Source organism: Mytilus galloprovincialis, chromosome 3, assembly GCF_965363235.1.
Source record: "Mytilus galloprovincialis chromosome 3, xbMytGall1.hap1.1, whole genome shotgun sequence".
In the NCBI taxonomy this organism is placed as follows: Eukaryota; Metazoa; Mollusca; class Bivalvia; order Mytilida; family Mytilidae; genus Mytilus; species Mytilus galloprovincialis.
In genome coordinates, this window is record NC_134840.1 from 85,958,522 (window position 1) to 85,976,645 (window position 18,124).

At 32.7% G+C, this 18,124-nt stretch overlaps 1 protein-coding gene across 2 annotated transcripts in view; it reads right to left on the reverse strand.

Annotated features, from left to right (window-relative positions):
* Window positions 1-841: 841 nt before the first annotated feature.
* The window catches only part of LOC143069231 (glycogen phosphorylase, muscle form-like), a 29,828-nt gene continuing 12,545 nt past the window's right edge, over window positions 842-18,124 (reverse strand). For both annotated transcript variants that reach the window (XM_076243763.1, XM_076243764.1), the window contains 12 exons: window positions 15,437-15,548; window positions 13,998-14,080; window positions 13,454-13,597; window positions 11,198-11,437; window positions 10,597-10,760; window positions 9,863-9,977; window positions 8,893-8,994; window positions 8,295-8,501; window positions 7,599-7,948; window positions 7,062-7,196; window positions 1,640-1,706; window positions 842-1,099 (listed from right to left, as the gene is read on the reverse strand). In XM_076243763.1, the coding sequence (XP_076099878.1) occupies window positions 914-1,099; window positions 1,640-1,706; window positions 7,062-7,196; window positions 7,599-7,948; window positions 8,295-8,501; window positions 8,893-8,994; window positions 9,863-9,977; window positions 10,597-10,760; window positions 11,198-11,437; window positions 13,454-13,597; window positions 13,998-14,080; window positions 15,437-15,548 (1,905 nt within the window). In that variant the 3' untranslated portion in view covers window positions 842-913. The remainder of the gene's footprint in view (window positions 1,100-1,639; window positions 1,707-7,061; window positions 7,197-7,598; window positions 7,949-8,294; window positions 8,502-8,892; window positions 8,995-9,862; window positions 9,978-10,596; window positions 10,761-11,197; window positions 11,438-13,453; window positions 13,598-13,997; window positions 14,081-15,436; window positions 15,549-18,124) is intronic.

Consider the following 18,124-nt stretch of genomic DNA (forward strand, 5'->3'; position numbering starts at 1 on the left):
ATATTCTTTAATTTTCTGTAAACACAGTTTTGACTCTTTAAACAAACATATACCATATTAAACTAAAATATGTAATCAGAACTGCTGCTGACATTCTTCTCATTTATATATTTAATGTGAATATGCATAAATTGCAGGGTTGTTTTTTTTTTTTGGAAACTCTCTGTCAAACAGACTTTAAAAATCTCTCAATAATCAAATTGTGTGGCTCTTTTTATTTTGCATACAACCATAAATGGTAGTTGAAGAATTTGTATCAAAATCTAAAGGCATTTATTATGAAGTTAATGCTATTTTTTATTTGAGGTATGTATTTCCACGTCAACTTATCCATTCCTGTACCTCCATTCACATAGAAAATGACAACTACAAGAAACCAATTTATGTGAAACAAAAACTTTGATTGTTAGTTTCCACTAAGGTAAAAGTAAATAGGTACTATAAAATCTTTGTCTGTATTTTTAATCTAACTGTTTTACCCTTCAACCTTATTTGGTATTAAAAAAGAGTAACTGACTACAAACAAGATTTGCAATCCATCTTTACCTTGCAGAAATCACTGAGATTAGATATTACATACAAATGGTAATACTGGCATCACATCAGACATTCTATTTAGATCTTACAGTGTCACAAATTTTATAATAAAAAGTACAAAACAAAAGCAGACAATGAATATCATTAATCTCTAATTTTGTTAAAGGGGAATAACTCTAATGCAAACATTTACCATTCCAACATCATTGAAATGACTAAACCACAAGATATTGGCAAGCAAAAACAAATAGCACTTATTAAATAAAAGATTGACATCCCCTTGCATAAAATCTAAACATGTCACTTTCGTTAGAATGATTTATAATCTATATATGAAGTCTATAATCAGATCAGAATGTCATCAATACTGATATGTTTATTTTTTAGCTGCTTTCGAATCTAAACCAAAATCTTCTGGTGTCTCGTGTGGAGCTGGCAGTTTAATATCATTTGGTTCTACTCCCCAGATGTCTTTGGCATATTCAGAAATTGTACGATCACTTGAGAATTTCCCTGAGGAGGCAATGTTCAGCAAGCACATCTTGGCCCATTCCAGTGGGTCCTGTTGACAAATGAAAATAAATAAGAAAGATTAAACTAACAGATAAATACACATAAATATATTGTGGCTTTTATGACTGACTTGTTTATGCTGCTCCATCATAACATTTTATTCGGAAAACTATATTTATAAATGGAAAATGTGATAGTGGGAAATGAACTTATTTGTTAATATAAATCTTACATGTGCAATTGGGCTGACAATAATTAGTGATAAAATAACAATTTTGCAAGAATTTAGAAAGAATTTTTTTAAACAATTAATTTGTTTTGTATAAAATGATAACTTTAACTCCATGCTGACAAACAGAAAAAAACAAAAAAGTTGAACTTGACATGTGTCAAAAGATAATAATTCGGTAAAGCATGGAAGTATTATAGTGACAATTGTCAATATAATACTTCCATGGGTAAAGCAAAAGTTTCTTCAGTGATACCTGTGAAAACTGAACACTCTTTTAAAAAATTATGGTTTAAAATAAATTCTTGGTATAAAAAAATGTTCCTTTTTTTTTTACTAACAAGTTAACAATGTACATACCCTGAACACTTCACTAACTCTATCCTGGCAACTTATGTAGGATTCAAAGTCTTTACATAACATAAACCTGTAAACAACAAATTAATTTTTAATCATTATCTTGTGGATTGTGCTGTTTCCATCAGTCAATGATGAGCAGTCAAAACATGTCTATATAGCTACTTAATAAGTCTGTATCATTTATCTGAAAAACTGAGTACAACATGTACAAACAAATATCTACTTATAAGTGACATTTTGTACTTGTAAATTTCACTTTGAAAAAACTTCCCCATAACAGCATATCGTCGCTTGGCTTCTAAAATGTTGTGTATGACTTTTTTGGCTAAAAATACTTTTTGACACCAATGGTCTGGGCGGGAGGAAATCTTTGATATAACAAAATAGCATACAGTTAGTAGACCAATAAAAATGTTTGAAATAAGACGTATTACAAAATTGCCAATGTCAGTTTTTTGTAAAGTTTGCTTCCAAAATGTTGTATGAAAACTTGAAAATCATTGTAGAATGGCTTTGGGAGAAAATAATTGTACATTTCTTTATTTCTGTGAAAATAATTTAAGTTCTTTGATAATCCAGAATTGTCAAAGTTTTTATTTCACTGCTATTTACAAAAATGTTCAAGTTGTCATACTACATTTTGGAAGCATGCATTTTGCCAAACATGGTTTTAAACAAATGCTCATTTTAATATTTAAGTATTTTTGTAAACATGGTTCATTCATGATTTTTTTAAGGTTAACATAAAGAAGAGGCTCTCAAGAGCCTGAATCGCTCACCTTAATTCTTTTGGTTAAATCTCTCATCAATGATTATTTTGGCTTTTCAATTTATTTAAATGTTTTTTGGATCGTCCTATTTTCTTCAAAAGCCAAAAAAAAATAATCATTTTCTCCTATGTTCTATTTTAGCCATAGGAGCTATGTTTCTTGACATTCAAGGAAATAAAATATAAAATTTATACTAGATACTCTGAAACTCATTTAGCCTAAGTCTGGCTGAAATTGATACAGCAGTTTCAAAGGAAAAGATTTTTTAAAGTAAGTCAACATGATGAACAAATTGTGAAAAAAGTCTTTAAAGGGCAATAACTCCTTAAGGGGTCAATTGACAATTTTGGTCAAATTGACTTAATTGAAGATCTTACTTTGCTGAACATTATTCCTGTTTACAGTTTATTTCTATCTATAATCATATTCAAGATAATAAACAAAAACAGCAAAATTTCCTTAAAATTATCAATTCAGGGGCAGCAACCCAACAACAGGTTGTCTGATTCTTTTGAAAATTTCAGGGCAGATAGATCTTGACCTGATAAACAATATTACCCAACGTCAGATTTGCTCTAAATGCTTTGGTTTTTGAGTTATAAGCCAAAAACTGCATTTGACCCCTATGTTCTATTTTTAGCAATGGCGACCATGTTTGTTGATAGATCATAACTTCGGATACATTTACACACTAGATACCCTAAGGAACATTCAGTAAAAGTTTGGAAGTATTTGGCCCAGTAGTTTCAGAGGAGAAGATTTTTGTAAAAGATTACTAAGATTTACGAAAAATGGTTAAAAATTGACTATAAAGGGCAATAACTCCTAAAGGGGTCAACTGACCATTTCCATCATGTTGACTTATTTGTAAATCTTACTTTGCTGAACATTATTGCTGTTTACAGTTTATCTCTATCTATAATAATATTCAAGATAATAACCAAAAACAGCAAAATTTCTTTAAAATTACCAATTCAGGGGCAGTAACCCAACAACAGGTTGTCTGATTCATCTGAAAATTTCAGGGCAGATAGATCTTGACCTGATAAACAATATTATCCCATGTCAGATTTGCTCTAAATGCTTTGGTTTTTGAGTTATAAGCCAAAAACTGCATTTGACCCCTATGTTCTATTTTTAGCAATGGCGACCATGTTTGTTGATAGATCACAACTTCGGATACAATTTACAAACTAGATACCCTAAAGAACATTCAGTTAAAGTTTGGAAGTATTTGGCCCAGTACTTTCAGAGGAGAAGATTTTTGTAAAAGATTACTAAGATTTACGAAAAATGGTTAAAAATTGACTATATAGGGCAATAACTCCTAAAGGGGTCAACTGACCATTTCCGTCATGTTGACTTATTTGTAAATCTTACTTTGCTGAACATTATTCCTCTTTACAGTTTATCTCTATCTATAATAATATTCAAGATAATAACCAAAAACAGCAAAATTTCCTTAAAATTACCAATTCAGGGGCAGCAACCCAACAACAGGTTGTCTGATTCATCTGAAAATTTCAGGGCAGATAGATCTTGACCTGATAAACAATATTACCCCTGTCAGATTTGCTCTAAATGCTTTGGTTTTTGAGTTATAAGCCAAAAACTGCATTTGACCCCTATGTTCTATTTTTAGCAATGGCGACCATGTTTGTTGATAGATCATAACTTCGGATACAATTTACAAACTAGATACCCTAAGGAACATTCAATTAAAGTTTGGAAGTATTTGGCCCAGTAGTTTCAGAGGAGAAGATTTTTGTAAAAGATTACTAAGATTTACGAAAAATGGTTAAAAATTGACTATAAAGGGCAATAACTCCTAAAGGGGTCAACTGACCATTTCCGTCATGTTGACTTATTTGTAAATCTAACTTTGCTGAACATTATTCCTGTTTACAGTTTATCTCTATCTATAATAATATTCAAGATAATAACCAACCAGATGCTCCGCAGGGCGTAGCTTTATACGACCGCAGAGGTTGAACCCTGAACGGTTGGGGCAAGTATGGACACAACATTCAAGCTGGATTCAGCTCTAAATTTGGATTGTGATTAAATAGTTGACACAGCATAGGTTTCTGACACAGAATGAATGTGTTCTAATGAACTTAAAATTTTTGTTTTCTCTTAGAGCAATTCACTATGCTGTTGAATATTAGGGACGACATCAAAAGATCAATGTAAGATAAAAAACTTAATTCAAATAGTTTGGGGGTGGGGGGGGGTTGAACTGCTGCAAGATTTGGTTATCCGACATTGATTTTTACATATATCCATATGGGTCAATCAATTTTTCCCAAATTAAGTTAATAGGGGGGTAGGGGGGTCAGTGAAAAAACTATTTGAATTAAGTTTTTTATCCTTCATTGAACTTTTGATGTCATCCCTTAATCCTCTCAAAAAAATGTTTGAAGAAATTTTCTTATTTATTTATGAAATTTCAAATGAGAAAAATTGAACCCAATTTTTTTAATCACATCCTCCTTTCCCTTATTCCAAAACTAATCTCAATTAAAATTTCTAATGGAGTTTGCAACAATAACTACTCATTTAAATACATCATAAAATATTAAGATGTAAAAAAACTGCTTGTTATCACTGAATGGTAAAGATTATTTTAATTTATCAGTTGGTAGTAAAAAGTGAATATACATTGTATATTGTATATAACAAAGATTTAAGTTGATTCTGGACAAAGAAAGATAACTCCAATTAAAAAAAAATCTTGCTATTGCACAATATTTTGCAATTAGATATTTCTTGCTTACTATTCTGGACAAAGAAAGATAACTCTAATTAAAAAAAAATTGCTATTTCACAATATTGTGCAATTAGATATTTCTTGCCATTGCGCAATACTGTGCAATTGAAAAGACTTGCTATTGCACAATACTTAATATAATAATTTTAGATCCTGATTTGGACCAACTTGAAAACTGGGCTCATAATAAAAAATCTAAGTACATTTTTGGATTCAGCATATCAAAGAACCCCAAGATTTCTATTTTTGTTAAAATCAGACTAAAGTTTAATTTTGGACCCTTTGGACTTTAGTGTAGACCAATTTGAAAACAGGACCAAAAATGAAGAATATACATACACAGTTAGATTTGGTATATCAAAGAACCCCATTTATTCAATTTTTGATGAAATCAAACAAAGTTTAATTTTGGACCCCGATTTGGACCAACTTGAAAACTGGGCCAATAATCAAGAATCTAAGTACATTTTTAGATTCAGCATATCAAAGAACCTAACTGATTCATTTTTTGTCAAAATCAAACTAAGTTTAATTTTGGACCCTTTGGACCTTAATGTAGACCAATTTGAAAACGGGACCAAAAGTTAAGAATCTACATACACAGTCATGACAGTTAGATTCGGCATATCAAAGAACCCCAATTATTCAATTTTGATGAAATCAAACAAAGTTTAATTTTGGACCCTTTGGGCCCCTTATTCTGTTGGGACCAAAACTCCCAAAATCAATACCAACCTTCCTTTTATGGTCATAAACCTTGTGTTTAAATTTCATAGATTTCTATTTACTTATACTAACGTTATGGTGCGAAAACCAAGAAAAATGCTTATTTGGGTCCCTTTTTGGCCCCTAATTCCTAAACTGTTGGGACCTAAACTCCCAAAATCAATACCAACCTTCCTTTTGTAGTCATTAACATTGTGTTTAAATTTCATTGATTTCTATTTACTTAAACTAAAGTTATTGTGCGAAAACCAAGAATAATGCTTATTTGGGCCCTTTTTTGGCCCCTAATTCCTAAACTGTTGAAACCAAAACTCCCAAAATCAATCCCAACCGTTCTTTTGTGGTCATAAACCTTGTGTCAAAATTTCATAGATTTCTATTAACTTAAACTAAAGTTATAGTGCGAAAACCAAGAAAATGCTTATTTGGGCCCTTTTTGGCCCCTAATTCCTAAAATGTTGGGACCAAAACTCCCAAAATCAATACCAACCTTCCTTTTGTGGTCATAAACCTTGTGTTAAAATTTCATAGATTTCCATTCACTTTTACTAAAGTTAGAGTGCAAAAACTAAAAGTATTCGGACGACGACGACGACGACGACGACGCCAACGTGATAGCAATATACGACGAAAAATTTGAAGTCGTATAAAAACAGCAAAATTTCCTTAAAATTACCAATTCAGGGGCAGCAACCCAACAACGGGTTGTCCAATTCATCTGAAAATTTCAGGGCAGATAGATCTTGACCTGATAAACAATATTACCCCATGTCAGATTTGCTCTAAATGCTTTGGTTTTTGAGTTATAAGCCAAAAACTGCATTTGACCCCTATGTTCTATTTTTAGCAATGGCGACCATGTTTGTTGATAGATCAAAACTTCGGATACAATTTATAAATTAGATACCCTAAGGAACATTCAGTTAAAGTTTGAAAGTATTTGGCCCAGTAGTTTCAGAGGAGAAGATTCTTGAAATAGTTTACGACAACAGACGACGACAGACGACAGACGTCGACAGACGACGGACGACGACGGACGCCAAGTGATGGCATAAGCTCACTTGTCCCTTTGGGACAGGTGAGCTAAAAATGAAGTACAGCTGTTGCTATCCCTATTCACAACATCGAAAAAATGTCTATGCCATTATTAACCTACCTATCAGTATACATGATATTGTTGTAGATATCTTTGAACATGTTTGGATCTTCAGGAGAGAAATAACCATTGTTGATTTGATCTAACAACTGTTTTAATTCACCGTTCTTCTCATAAAACTCTCTTGCGTTGTACCTAAATTAACAAACAAATAACAAAATAAGATTAACTATTGTTCCTTGCATAAAACAAAGGATAAAAATGTCAGAAAATAATATTTAAGTTTTACCAACGTTAAATTATATATATTTAGAGCACAAAAGACATGCTGCTTTCAGTAAAACTACTTCTAATTCACACAGTTTTTTTTGGGGATGAAAATATGTCTAGTAACTATGATGAGTTTTTTACATGATGAGAAATTAATGTGAGTCTATGACTATATGACTATTGAGTAAAATATTGTATCATTTTCATTTCAATATCTTATTTCCACAAAAGGCAGTTTTCCATTTATCATTTACAGTTTTCAAAGATTTCTATGTTAAATGTATCTGAGTATCAAATGCAGACCAAAGGTTGAATAAAAAAACTAACCCTTGTCTTTTGGTTTCCTCAACTTCCTCAACATTCATTCCAAAGATGAAGATGTTTTCGTCACCCATCTCCTCCCTCATTTCTACATTAGCACCATCTAAAGTTCCAATGGTCAGTGCTCCGTTCAACTGGAACTTCATGTTTCCTGTCCCAGAAGCCTCTGTTCCAGCAGTTGATATCTGTTCACTAAGGTCAGCAGCAGGTATAATCTTTTCAGCCAGAGATACACGGTAATTTTCAAGGTAGACAATCTTGAGACGATCACCAATGATTGGATCGTTGTTTACAGTACGTCCTACGTTGTTGATCAATTTGATGATTAATTTAGCCATGTGGTAACCTGGAGCTGCCTAGAAAAACAAAAACCACCTCATTAAAAAAAAAAATAAACCAAGGACATAACCACAATTTTTATATATCTTTCCAAATTAAGTACTTTTCAAACAACCCAAAAAGTAGCATAATGGATATCAAAACATGTAATACAAGTTTGAAATGTTTAAACACATCTTTTTAATATAATCAACTTAACTTTGATTTTCTGTGTGTTTTGTTTCATAACTATAGATTTCAAAGAGCAAGAATAATAAATCCCACTTGCTGTTATGGTTGGAACTATTCTTCCAAATCACTACAAAAAGCTATAACTTTATGTAAATGCATTTGGATTACAAAAAAAAAAAACATTGTACTCACTTTCCCTCCAATCATGATAGTTCTAGGAGTGAATTTCATGCTGGGGTTCTTCTTCAGTCTGTTGTACAGGACAATCATATGGAAACAATTCATCAGTTGACGTTTGTACTCATGGATTCTCTTAACTTGGATATCAAATATGGATGAGGTGTTTACTGTAATGTTGAACTCCTGCTTTATATATTCAGCCAATTTCATTTTGTTTTCCTGAAAGAATGAACAGGTAATATGAAATATAAATTATTATAATTCAAAAAGAGTTTTTGTTATTCTTTCACATCTTAAATGTGTAAATTCACTGAGGAAAGTGTTCATGCATTTGTGTGTGTATGTAAAGGTAATATCTTTAACTAGCTTGCTTGGTAGCTAAACTGTGAAGTTATTGTTGGGTTAGGTATACTACCCTTCATTAAGAGTAGACTAGTCTGACAGATAACCAATCTATCAGTCTGTACTACTCAGAAAGGGTTCAGCTAGCAAGCGAGTTAGTCAAAGATATTACCTTAAACTAAACATTTTGCATTTTGCTTTTTGCTGTAAATGTGTAAAAGTTCATCTGATTTTATTCATAAAATTTAACATAAGTACAATGACGCACCTGTTTCACTTTAATAATAGTCCTAAGGAATGTTTCATCTTTTGCAAATTTCTTCAGTCCTGTCAATGCATACAAGTTTGTTACCCATTCTTCTCCAATTTTCTGAAATGCAAAAAAACAATCATATTAAAGTCTGTTGGTTTTACACCAATAGCTCTTTAAAAGTCCAAACTTCTTTGATTATATAATACTGTGGATGCATTATTATTCGTTGGATGCCAACTTTCATGGCAGGGGTACAGGTGAACCTTGAATTTAAATGTTCAGGTTATATGCAAAGTTTGGCAAAAGCACGAAATTACATATCCATGAAAAGGCAAATTTTCCACAAACCATGAAAATTGGTACCCTCAAAAATAAATGAATCCACAGTACGCAATCTGGACAACAAGTTTTACCATAGTCAGCCATGAATGTGTTGTCAGAAAGCTTACATTGTTGCAACCATCTAGTAGGTCTTATTTTTGTAAGCTAATGTTGGTATTGGGAGGTCATAGGTTTGATTATTGGCTAGGTCAGACAATCTTGTAAAGTAGTGTTTGCTGCTATGTGGCATTTTTGTGTACATATAATGACTGGTTAGCTGGAGTTCGATAAATGTGTCAAGAGTATGGTGACTTATCTACTTGTGAACTGTTACCCTGTGAACTAGCATGTGAATATCAGTTTCAAGGATCTGAGTTGAAAACTGCAAGATTAAATGAGGACACAAAATTGGAAATGTCTTTAGAAAATTTCTGGTAAAAAAGAGTAAAACTTTATCAAATAGCTTCTTAATAGCAGGTGAACAACTACAATGTAATTCCAACCTTTCTGTAAAGTTGCAAGGATATGGATTGAAAAATGTATGAGAAAGGAACTCATTAAAAACAAGTACCTGCTTTTCCATACATGGTCAACCATCCGTCATCTCCATATTATAAACAGAATTTGTACTTCGTTCAACCTAGCCAAATATTACGTGTCTTACCTCCGCTATTACATCTGATAATCCTGGGTTACACAGTAACAACCATCTTCTAGGAGTAATTCCATTGGTCTTGTTCTGGAAACGGTCTGGGAACATTTCAGCAAAATCCCTAAACCTATAATGTTAAAAATAAAAACCAGTATAAAAAAAAATTCAAATGAATTTGTTGTTGATTAAGTGTTTCTATATATTAAAGGAAAGGTGAAATCATTAAATTCATACTTTGAGGACACAAAGATACATTCTAGATTCTGTAAAGAGTATGAATCAGTCAGGGAAAATCTGAGCTTTGATTTATGGAAGATGATATGCTGAATTTCCCAATATCTTTTAAGTTATTTGTGTGGTGAGCTTGCTGTCACATTTACATATACCCCACTTTCAAAGTAATGTATTCATGAATTCTAACATAAAAGGTTATCTTTATTAACCACCAAAACAATTTATCTGAAATTTATCTTATTGTGACACACTATAAATCAGCTAGAGATTTTAACATTTTCATTTCAAAACTTAATATGAAAACAAAAGGATGGGGTATGATGCCAACTGTCGACAAAAAAGACCTAATAACAATAGAAGTTAACAACAGTACTATAGGTCACCATACTGCTTTCAACAATGAGCAAAACCCATACTGCAGAGTCTGACAGCTATAAAAGGCCCTAAAATGACAAATGTTAAACAATTATCCCTAGCACCATTGATAAAAAAAATTGTGCAATTTTACTTACGTGTCAGTTTTAATGATTTGAGAATGTATCGCAGCTACACCATTAATTGCATGTGAACCAACAATGGCCATGTAAGCCATATTAACCCTTTTCTCTCCATCTTCTTCAACAAGGGACATTCTCTTCATTTTTTCAGAGTCACCAGGAAATTTCTTGGCAACTTCCTGTAAGCAAATGAAAATAACTTTTACATTCAATAGTTTATGGTGTAGTGAATTGAGCATACACTTTTATTCTAGTAATTTACAGCTCAACCTAAACATCAAAAGAATCTAGGATTTATACCACAAGAAAGATAACAGAGATCTTCAATCCTCAATTTTATTACCACTCTAGATCTTCATGCTCTTCAACACCATGGAAGCAGGAATTATTGTATGCAATTCTCTAATATGAAACCACCAAAATCTTTTCAGGATTAAGTTGCACAATAGTCTTCTGTTTATAGGTTTATAGAGTAAAGGCTATACTCTCATATATAGCTACCAATTCACTGGAAATTTCTCTAGTTTACGACCAGTTAAGGATGAGAGATGAAGACAGATACAAAAATCTCTCGTCACTTTTCAAGAATAATAATAAGCTTTAGCTAGGTAGTTACCTGTAAGAACAGATGGTTGATATAATAAATGATCTCTAAATGTCTGGGTAAAAGTTTCTCTAACAAGTGAACTGGCCATCTTTCCAGAGCCTCAGGTAAGACTGTATGGTTTGTATAGGCACAGGCTTTAACAGTTACTTCCCATGCTTTGTCCCAAGGTAGACCTTCAATATCCACTAAAATCCTAAGTAATTCTGGTATGGCTAAAGATGGGTGGGTATCATTCAACTGAATAGCAACCTGGAATGAAGAAATATTGCACATTTAATAGAAAGAAAAAAAACTTTAATCACTGCATATCTTTTAAAACCAGTAATAATTTGAGAAGAAGAAAAAGAATTCCAAAAGAAGTGTAACTAGAAGATTCCTAGCATAGATCAAAATAGTACTTGAACTAGAGTTTAACTTTAAGGTCACACCTCTATTAAACAAACAAATGTCTTATTAGGTCACTCTCTAATTATCCTGCTGTACTAATACATATGCATTATGAAACTCATTCAAAGGTCACCTCTCCTACGTAGTTTTCAGCCTCCAGGACTTCGTCAAGATGAGACAAAAGGTAATAAAACTATCAGAACTACAATTTAGTATGCAAAGACGTGTGTTTCATTTGTACCATGACCTTTAACATGTTTAAAGGCTTCCAATCTTTTCATTGCCATAACATTAACAAGAGTGCACACGCTGAAATGTCTCGCCTTCTTTACTAATCATTGATATAACGTTGATAGTTCTAAATATAAAGCTTTATTACAACTGTCACATAAACTCAACATTAACCAAGAAAACTTAACATTGATCAATAAACCATGCAAATGAGGTCAAGGTCAGATGAACCATGCCAGGCAGACATGTACAGCTAACAATTCTTCCATACAACAAATATAGTTGACCTTTTTCTTACAAATTAAAAAAAAACAGACTAAAACACAAATACTTAACACTTAGCATTGAACCATAAAAATGGTGTCAAGGTCAAATAAAACCTGCGTGACTGACATATAGATCATAAAATATTTCCATACACCAAATATAGTTGACCTATTGCATATAGAATTCGAAAAGTAGACCAAAACTCAAAAACTTCACTTTGACCACTGATACCATGAAAAAGAGGTCAAGGTCAGATGACACCTGTCAGATAGACATGTACACCTTACAATCATTCCATACACCAAATATAGAAGACCTATAGCATATAGTATAAGAAAAACAGACCAAAACACAAAAACTTAACTATAACCACTGAACCATGAAAATGAGGTCAAGGTCAGATGACACCTGCCAGTTGAACATGTACACCTTACAATCCTTCCATACACCGAATACACTAGACCTATTGCTTATAGTATCTGAGATATTGTCTTGACCACCAAAACTTAACCTTGTTCACTGATCCATGAAAACTGTCTGACAGGCATGAGGACCTTGCAAGGTACGCACATACAGGGGTCGAATTTAAGCTTTTTTGTGTACTGGCCAGCCGGACCAGTGGACTGAAAACTTTACTGGTCCGGCTACAAAATCTACTGGTCCTGCAAAAATGACATTAATTTGACAAACACTAATATAAATGACAGATGTTTAATTTTATTTTGATGCTTTCGTTTACATAAGTTAGACAGTAACAAAGGAAAAGTCTTTATTCTGATTTTGATAAAGGCTTTGGTCATCTCAATGATTTTCAGAATCCAATCTGAAATTTGACGATCCAGTTACGAAAATACATTTCCTATCTAGGTCTGTCTCTGCAAATTTTTCACATATTGTACAGTTCATTAAATTCCGATTTACTCATATAGTGTAATGCAACCATTCACGATATTTTTCCGAGATATTAATTAACTTGATCAATTGTAATACCCCCAGTACCATGTAATAGGGCCTAAATTGTTTTGTAAACAAACGGAGATTGCAATGCAATCAGTGATTTTTATCAAGGACATTGGACATATAACTGACGGAAAGTTCGTAATATGAGGCATCTATATACAAAGTATGAAGCATCCAGGTCTTCCAACTTCTAATATATATAGCTTTTAAGAAGTTAGCTAACGCCGCCGCCCCCGCCGGATCACTATCCCTATGTCAAGCTTTCTGCAACAAAAGTTGCAGGCTCGACAAAAATCAAACTAGTTCAAAGCAATGTATATGCATTTCTTTGCTTTTTTTTGAAAATCACATTATGTTCTTAACACACTATTTAAAAACAAATGAATGCACAAATGTACAGACTCTGACAATATAATTTACCTTATCTGGGAAGGAGTCAAATGAAGTTCTGATAGGATCTCTGCTACCAAATCTGGAAGACTTAAATCTACGTATGATATCCTGTAGAGTAGCAGCAACCAGGAAATATTCCTGCTTCAATCTCAACTCCTTTCCTTCAAAGAACTGAAAAACAAAAGATATTTTCAAGTTTGCAATTGGAGCACTAAAATTTAGACAGGCAAAAATTAATACTTAATGATAACTGAAACTAGATTATAAGTCTTTAAAACATGAGTGACAAGTCTTAACAGGAACCAGCCATTTGGCTTAAACGCAAAAATCAGGACTAAAGACTGTGCATGAACTGTAGTGCTTAAAGAACAATGTCTTAAAAACTGTATTCTATAATTGATAAAATGTGGTTGTATAATTTTTTTTAAATATCACAAGGAAGTCTATAATATGAACCTTAATGTGAAACATAACAAAATGTGTTGAATCAGGTAATGTCGATAATATGATGTAGTCAAAGAGTTGAAATTAAAATGACCTAATCAAAACAACATAAGGAATGCAAACTTACATTATCATTAGGGTATAAAACTCTAGATATGTTTTCTGCTTCATTTCTATCACACACAGCCTGGATATACTCTCCATTGTTGACTAAAAAATATAATAAACCATATTACATAAATTTAGCTAAGCAAACATAGATGTAGACGTTTAATAATATGGCACATGAATCTATATTTTAATATGGCACATGAATCTATATTCTAATATGGCACATGAATCTATATTTTAATATGGCACATGAATCTATATTTTAATATGGCACATGAATCTATATTTTAATATGGCACATGAATCTATATTTTATTATCAATTTAAAGTGGAAATAAAAAAGATGCAAAACTTTGGTCAGTTCATACTTTAATTTGGTTGCCTTCTAAATATCACCCCTGTGCTTCTAAAAAACAAAATGGTTTACAACTTTCTGGTCTTGAGACAATATGACTGCTTGATTATTGTTTAATCAATAAGTTTGAAGCAATGATTTATACAGGTTTAATTCAGATAATGGTTTTTAATATGAGAGTAGAACTGCTATTTCTCAAATACATAAGGGAACATTTAAATCAATAAAACTTATAGACTTGTTCTAGTAATTGAGAGGCTACAGTACACTGTATAGAACTTATTTTCTACAGGGACTAAAAAATATCTTCCAATATCATCAGAGTTATAATGAATTTCGTCTCTGATTATTTTCCATATTGGTTTTTTTGTAAGATTTTCAAAATTTACATTTTGTTATATAAATCATTAGGATCAGTTTTGGACATATATAGAGACAAGAAAGTGTTCTGGCAATGATGCAGTTCAGAACCTTAACTCATAGTGCAAAGTACACTCTTCCATTATTATTATTTTCAAATTAAACTCTTTTTTTTTTATAGTTAATGATCATGATGATCAGACATAACATTATATTTTTACAGCAACATATTCAGAGATGTAATTTAATTGTTCAATCATTTTTGATAATGACTAAAATCATCTTTATGGAATAACTGTTTAACAGATGATATCGAATATGTTCCTTATGTCGTAACTACAATACCCTTCCCTTTTCACAAATTTGACCTACCGAATTACCCTATTTACTGGATTTGTAAAAGCATAAGCAATTCGACAGGTGCCACATGTGGAGCCGGATCTGCTTACCCTTCCGGAGCACCTGAGATCACCCCCAATGTTTGGTGGGGTTCGTGTTGCTTAGTCTTTAGTTTTCTATGTTGTGTCTTCTGTACTATTATTTGTCTGTTTGTCTTTTTATTTTTAGCCATGGGGTTGTCAGTTTATTTTCATTCTATGAGTTTGACTGTCCCTCTGGTATCTTTGGTCCCTCTTTGGTAAGTATATATATACAGAATTTGGTTTTACTATAAGATGTAATTTAACTGTGTGACCGTTGTTGATAATGACTAAAATCATCTTTGGTAAATAAATACATACAGAATTTGAGATCAAAGTTGCTGGATGCTTTAGCTGACCATAATCTCATGGTGTTGACAGTGTTGTTACCATACCCAGGTATAGGACTGTCATATGGCATAGCAAATACAACCTATAAACAATATTAAAATCGGTAATATTCATATATATGAATTCAAATATATAATGCTTTTTCCTCTAAACACTCAATTCATTTATACATGTGAAGGAATGATTTGTCAATTCTAAGCGTATGGCTTACACTTGTTAACACCATACTTTATCTTCATGATAACTGCAAAAATAAACTGTTATCACAGAGATATGTCTCTCTTTTTTGTAATTTCAATAATGCAAATGTTGAAATTAAAATAGCAATCACTTTAACATGTAAGTTTTACAAATATTCAAAGTCAATAAACCATGACTGAAGGTACATGGCTAAACAATCTCCATCGAAATGAGATATGTGCCAATGCTAATACAACTGTATACCATTGAATAATCACAAGTAGTTCCCTTTAAACAAACCTAAACACAATCTAATAAATAACAAGAGTACACACACTGAAATGTCTCGCCTTCTTTACTAATCATTGATATTATGTTGATAGTCCTAAGTATAAAGCTTTATTACAACGGTCACATAAACTTAACATTAACCAAGATAGCTAAACAAAGACCAATGAACCATGAAAATGAGGTCAAGGTCAGATGAACCATGCAGGCAGAAATGTACAGCTAACAAAGCTTCCGTACAACAAATATAATTGACCTATTACTTATCATGCTTATAGTTTAAGAAAAATAGACCAAAACACAAAAACTTAACACTGTGCAATGAACCGTGCTATTAAGGTCATGGTCAAATAAAACCTGTGGGACTGACATATAGATCATAATGTATTTCCATACACCAAATATAGTTGACCTTTGGCATATAATATTAGATAAAAAGACCAAAACTTAAAAACTTAACTTTGACCACTGAACCATGAAAATGAGGTCAAGGTCAGATGACATCTGCCCGCTAGACATGTACACCTTACAATCATTCCATACAACAAATATAGTAGACCTATTGCATAAAGTATGAGAAAAACAGACCAAAACACAAAAACTTAACTATAACCACTGAACCATGCAAATGAGGTCAAGGTCAGATGACACCTGCCAGTTGGACATGTACCCCTTCCAGTCCTTCCATACACCAAATATACTAGCCCTATTGCTTAAAGTATCTGAGATATGGACTTGACCACCAAAACTTAACCTTGTTCACTGATCCATGAAATGAGGTCGAGGTCAAGTGAAAACTGTCTGACAGGCATGAGGACCTTGCAAGGTACGCACATACCAAATATAGTTATCCTATTACTTATAATAAGAGAGAATTCAACATTACAAAAATTCTGAACTTTTTTTTCAAGTGGTCACTGAACCATGAAAATGAGGTCAAGGACATTGGACATGTGACTGACGGAAACTTTGTTACATGAGGCATCTATATACAAAGTATGAAGCATCCAGGTCTTTCACTTTCTAAAATATAAACCTTTTAAGAAATTAGCTAACGCCGCAGCCGCCGCCGCCGGATCACTATCCCTATGTCGAGCTTTCTGAAACAAAAGTTGCAGGCTCGACAAAAACTAAGAAAAAGTTTCAAAGTCAATAGACCATGACTGAGTGATAGGGCTGAGCCATATCACCAGGGTAACAGCATACCTATGTCTCACTTTTTTGCCTCCTTCAAGCGAGTCCTTTATGGGGGAAAGATTTCACAATTTTGCACTGAACTCTATCTTTTGGTCATAATAAAGCTTCTGTTTTCCATGAAGGTTTGACAAACTACTATCTTGCTTTCTTGACATAAATGTTGTAAACAAAAATTGAAAAAACTGTTTACATGGTTAATGTCATAACTTCATTCATTATTTTTTCTTATTCTTTAACAGAGCTATTATATAGACCAGGTGATCCGCAGGGCGCAGCTTTATACGACCCCAGTGGTTGAACCCTGAATAGTTGGGGCAAATTTGGTCACAATATTCATTTGGAGCAATAACCCTTAAACTCAATCCCATGCTTTCCATTGCAGTATTGAACCTTGTAGTACAATTTCAGAGAGATCCATACACTTAAACACAAGTTATTGTCATGATTGTTTGGAAACTAGAAACATGCTTCTTTTTGGCCCTTTTTTGGCCCCTAATTCCTACATATTTTAGGCAATTAACCCAAAACTTAATCCCAGCCTCCCCTTTGTTATATGGTACATTGTAGTACAATTTCAGAGAGATCCATACAATTACACATAAGTTATTGTCTTGAAACTAGAAAAAAGCTTGTTTTGACCCCTATTTGGCCCTTAATACCTAAACTTTGGCTCCATAACCCCTAAAATCAATCCAAACCTTCTACTTGTGGTTTTAAACATTGCGGTATGATTTCAGAGCAATTGAAATACTTCTACACAAGTTATTATCCTGAAACTAGAAAAATGGTTGTTTTGGGCCCCTTTTGGGCCCCTAATTCCTAATCGGTTGAGACCATCATCCCCAAAATCAATCCCAACTTTCCTTTTGTGGTATTGAACCTTCTAAAAAAAATTTCATGAAGATCTATTCACTTAAACTAAAGTTATTATCCGGAAACCAATGTGTCTTCGGACGACGACGACGCAGACGAACCAGACGACGACATCATACC